Raw genomic sequence first — 3,564 nt, 5'->3', positions numbered from 1 at the left:
TTTAGTTGATATGCAAGAATAAATTATTTCTCAGAAGTCATTATAACAATGTACTTTTGTAACATCATCATATGGCATGTGGAAATTGAATTTGTGAAGAGGACAATAATTCATGCTAACTACCCAAAGTAAACCCAATTAAAAAAATTGTGTTTATGTAAGTGTTGGTGTGTCAATTACAGTTATCTAGAGTGATTGGGTCAAAATGAAGATTCTTCCCTACCTAGGTTTGAATCCCCACTAATAACATTATAAATGATAAATATTATTTTATACATAGGTAAACATTGAATAATACAATTACGAATGTAACGGGAGACGGGAGATGATAGCAGTATGAATCAGTTACAACGAACCTGTAAATTCTAAATTAACGCTCAGGAGGTACACCAGCCATGATTTTATTGCACTGAAAACTGCGAGATTTTTACAGCACCCAGAAACTGTAGGTGGGCTATTTGAAGAACGTATCAGATATATTTTAAATTCCATTCAACGAGCTTGAGCACTCTATTGCATCTTCATTGATCAGTCCTTGTTTTTCTGCCCCTTTTTCTCCATATAGTCTGAAAAGATGAAACAGAGACATGCCAGACACAAACACCATGCACAGAGCTGCCAGGAACGCATTAACCATCCCAACTCCAGATTTCAAGCAATATGCTCTGAAAAACATACATACTTTGATCCACTCAAATTCTTCCAGCCCCTGCTCTGAAATATATGCTGCTTCTGCAGTCGCTGCTGCTGCAGCGAAGGTAACATAGGCCATGACCTGCTCATTGGATAAACTTAATAATAAGAGAACATGGTAATACCCAACATTGTTAATTACAACAGTAATAACCAGCAAAGGATTGGTTGAGTTTTGGAATATTTTAGAATTTAGATTGGTTGATTTTTAAAATATTTTAGAATTTGATATATAAAAGTAAGTTCAATTACTTCACTTGGGTTTATCTGATTTCAAATATTCATCGAATTAAATTCAATAATATTCTAATTCCAAAACAAAAAAAATCCAATTAAATTCAAATGTTACCTCACACTCTTTACTCTCTGCAATAAAAAGATTTAAAAAAAAAACTTTTCAATATATATAAATTACACATTATTGACTCTTTACTCTATGCGATAAAAAGATTTTAAAAAGAAACCTTTGCAATATAAATTACACATTATTGACTATTTACTCTCAGCAATAAAAAGATTTAAAAAAAAAAAAATATATTTTCAAAATAAATTACACACTATTGAAATTAACTTTTTCTTTAAGTTGAAATAAAATATAAAGAGGGTTTTATTGCTTATTCATTTTTACCCCAATTATATTGAATCTGTCTTCACAATGTAGTGTCTATTGTGATATAAACAGACCTCACAGGCTCTTACTTTTTCTTAGTGAAGTTCAATATCCCAGTTACAGAACAACATAAGATATGAATCCTGTCAATGAACATATTAGGAGAGTAAGATCATTCTGGAGATTTCTTAATTGAGAAGAGTTAGCTGCAGTAACATAAGATATGAATCCTGTCAATGAACATATTAAGAGAGTAAGATCATTCTGGAGATTTTTTAATTGAGAAGTTAGCCGCAGTATAGTTAATTAGGATGGGATGGAGATTTTTTTGAAAATACATATATATATATATTTTTGAAGGGGTAAGGTTTAACTTTTTCTAAAGTGAATATATTGATTATATATATATGGTTATTGAATTGGTTGAAAAATGTTGATAATTAAAGTTAGAGATTGAAATTTTATAAAGAGGGGTTGAGGATGGAAGCTATTTTTGGAGAAATTAAACTATAAAGATGTCTAAACTACTCTACCGAGGATCTTGATCATCTCGTCCCATTATAGGTAAATCGCTCTTCCATTCAATAGATGAGCTGAATCTAACTTAAACATATTTACATCAAATATTAATTAAAAGAAATTAGAGATTAAAACATTATCTTTGTTTTGGGTTATAGAATAATTTTTAAAATCTATTTTCTATTAAAATAATAAATACTTTAACCTTCATTCCAAACTTCTTCGCTACATAATTATATATTTAATCTTATGTATTATTAAACCCAATTTGATTATCAATTTTAAATATCTTACAAATATACCACAAAATCAAAATCAATAATTAACTTTGCTTCATATTCATGAAATATCCCATATTCATAATCTAATTAAGGAATTAGATTACCAACCAGCCATCCACCCTTCCTTTCTCAAAAAAATGAATATATATGAAATTTCACTCAAAATAAAAAGTCTTGTGATTAATTTTACCCCTGTAAGCTCTCCTCCCTTCCCTTCTCTGGATGGAAAGATAATGAAATGGTTTCAGCTCTCCCCCTTCCCTCCTTGGGTGTTCTAAGATAATGAAAAGGTTTCAGCTGGTCATACCTGATCACAACAAAATATCGTCCATGCCAATGCCTTGTTCAACAGGATATTCCGCCTGTACAGATTGATGAAGCAATTCAAGCCTTGCAGAAGAGAGTATACTGCAAGAATTCCATCTACAGTGACTAAGAATCTGGATTAAAAACAAAGAACCCATGTCAGATTAGACTCTGAATCTTTATTAAAAACAAAGAACCCATGTCAGATTAGAATCTGGATTAAAAACAAAGAACCCATGTCAGATTAATGTCTGGATAAAAAACAAAGAGCCCATGTCAGATTTTATCTGCCCTGCACTGTTTCTAAAGATACCCCCATTTCAAAAAACCACTAAAAGTTGGATCTTTGTTTTCAGGAAACACTAAAAGTTGGATCTTTATAAGTATTGTAGAAACGAAATAATGTAAAACTCACGGGAATGTTTTCAGCAATGTGAAATTGGCATGTATCTGCATTCCAGCAATGTCTCGAGTTGCAGAGGCAGTTCGTACAATGATTGCTGAAACAAGAGCAAATATCACCACAGCAAAACGCAATATCACTTCTGTTATCCTCAGCCCCCTATCCATCTTAGGGATTTCAGTATTGTCAAGAGAAGGGAGATGGAGTAAAGGCCCACAAAACCTGCTAACTACACTGCCAGTCTGCTTCCTCATTTCAATGCCACTGTAGGTACTCTCCTTTCACAGAGATGGACAACTAATGTAATGCCATACACTAATTCTAAGTCAGACTCATACACCTTAAAAAGCTTCAGGGATAAAGCGAAATTTTGGTGTACATCTCTTTCTCACCTATGCTTCACAGTGCATTTGATTGTACAATTGAAGGAGTAAGTTGACCGTGAAGATGGTAGGGGCAAATTCAGAATAAATAAGTTTTTATCTTTACAAAGTTTGGATTAAAAAACTTAATACAAATCTTCCAGAGTACTTAATTTATATTTTCCTTCGGTCATTAAGAACCAAACTCTTTGAAAACTTAATACAAATCTTCCACAGTATTTTTTTTTCCTTTTGGTTCATTAATAACCAAACTCTTTGAAGATCAGACAACACGTTTGTTTTAATCTTCCAGAGTACATAATTTATTAACCAAACTCTTTGAAGATCAGACAGCAAGGTTTTTTTTTTTCAAACAGAAAAAGTAGCTTT

General features: G+C 31.8%; 1 protein-coding gene across 1 annotated transcript; it reads right to left on the bottom strand.

Annotated features, from left to right (window-relative positions):
• Positions 1 to 244: 244 nt before the first annotated feature.
• LOC149240737 (CASP-like protein 2BC1) lies at positions 245 to 3,235 on the bottom strand. Its single transcript, XM_089367356.1, has 3 exons — positions 2,825 to 3,235; positions 2,411 to 2,543; positions 245 to 775 (listed from the first exon to the last, which is right to left on the bottom strand). The coding sequence occupies exons 1-3, from the start codon at positions 3,064 to 3,066 to the stop codon at positions 482 to 484; spliced, it is 669 nt and encodes a 222-aa protein (XP_089223482.1). The 5' UTR covers positions 3,067 to 3,235; the 3' UTR covers positions 245 to 481.
• Positions 3,236 to 3,564: the final 329 nt, after the last annotated feature.

The sequence above is a fragment of the Pinus tabuliformis genome, chromosome 8 (assembly GCF_031772625.1).
Source record: "Pinus tabuliformis cultivar Carrire ecotype Pingquan chromosome 8, CPIR1, whole genome shotgun sequence".
Lineage (NCBI taxonomy): Eukaryota > Viridiplantae > Streptophyta > Pinopsida > Pinales > Pinaceae > Pinus > Pinus tabuliformis.
This window is presented reverse-complemented; position numbering and strand designations above follow the sequence as displayed.

Coding starts and splice junctions, on each gene's coding strand:
- LOC149240737 (XM_089367356.1), bottom strand. CDS start 3,066: ATGAGGAAGCAGACTGGCAGTGTAGTTAGCAGGTTTTGTGGGCCTTTA. Junction 2,544..2,824: donor ACATTGCTGAAAACATTCCC/GTGAGTTTTACA, acceptor TTTTTAATCCAG/ATTCTTAGTCACTGTAGATG. Junction 776..2,410: donor CGATATTTTGTTGTGATCAG/GTATGACCAGCT, acceptor TCCAATGAGCAG/GTCATGGCCTATGTTACCTT.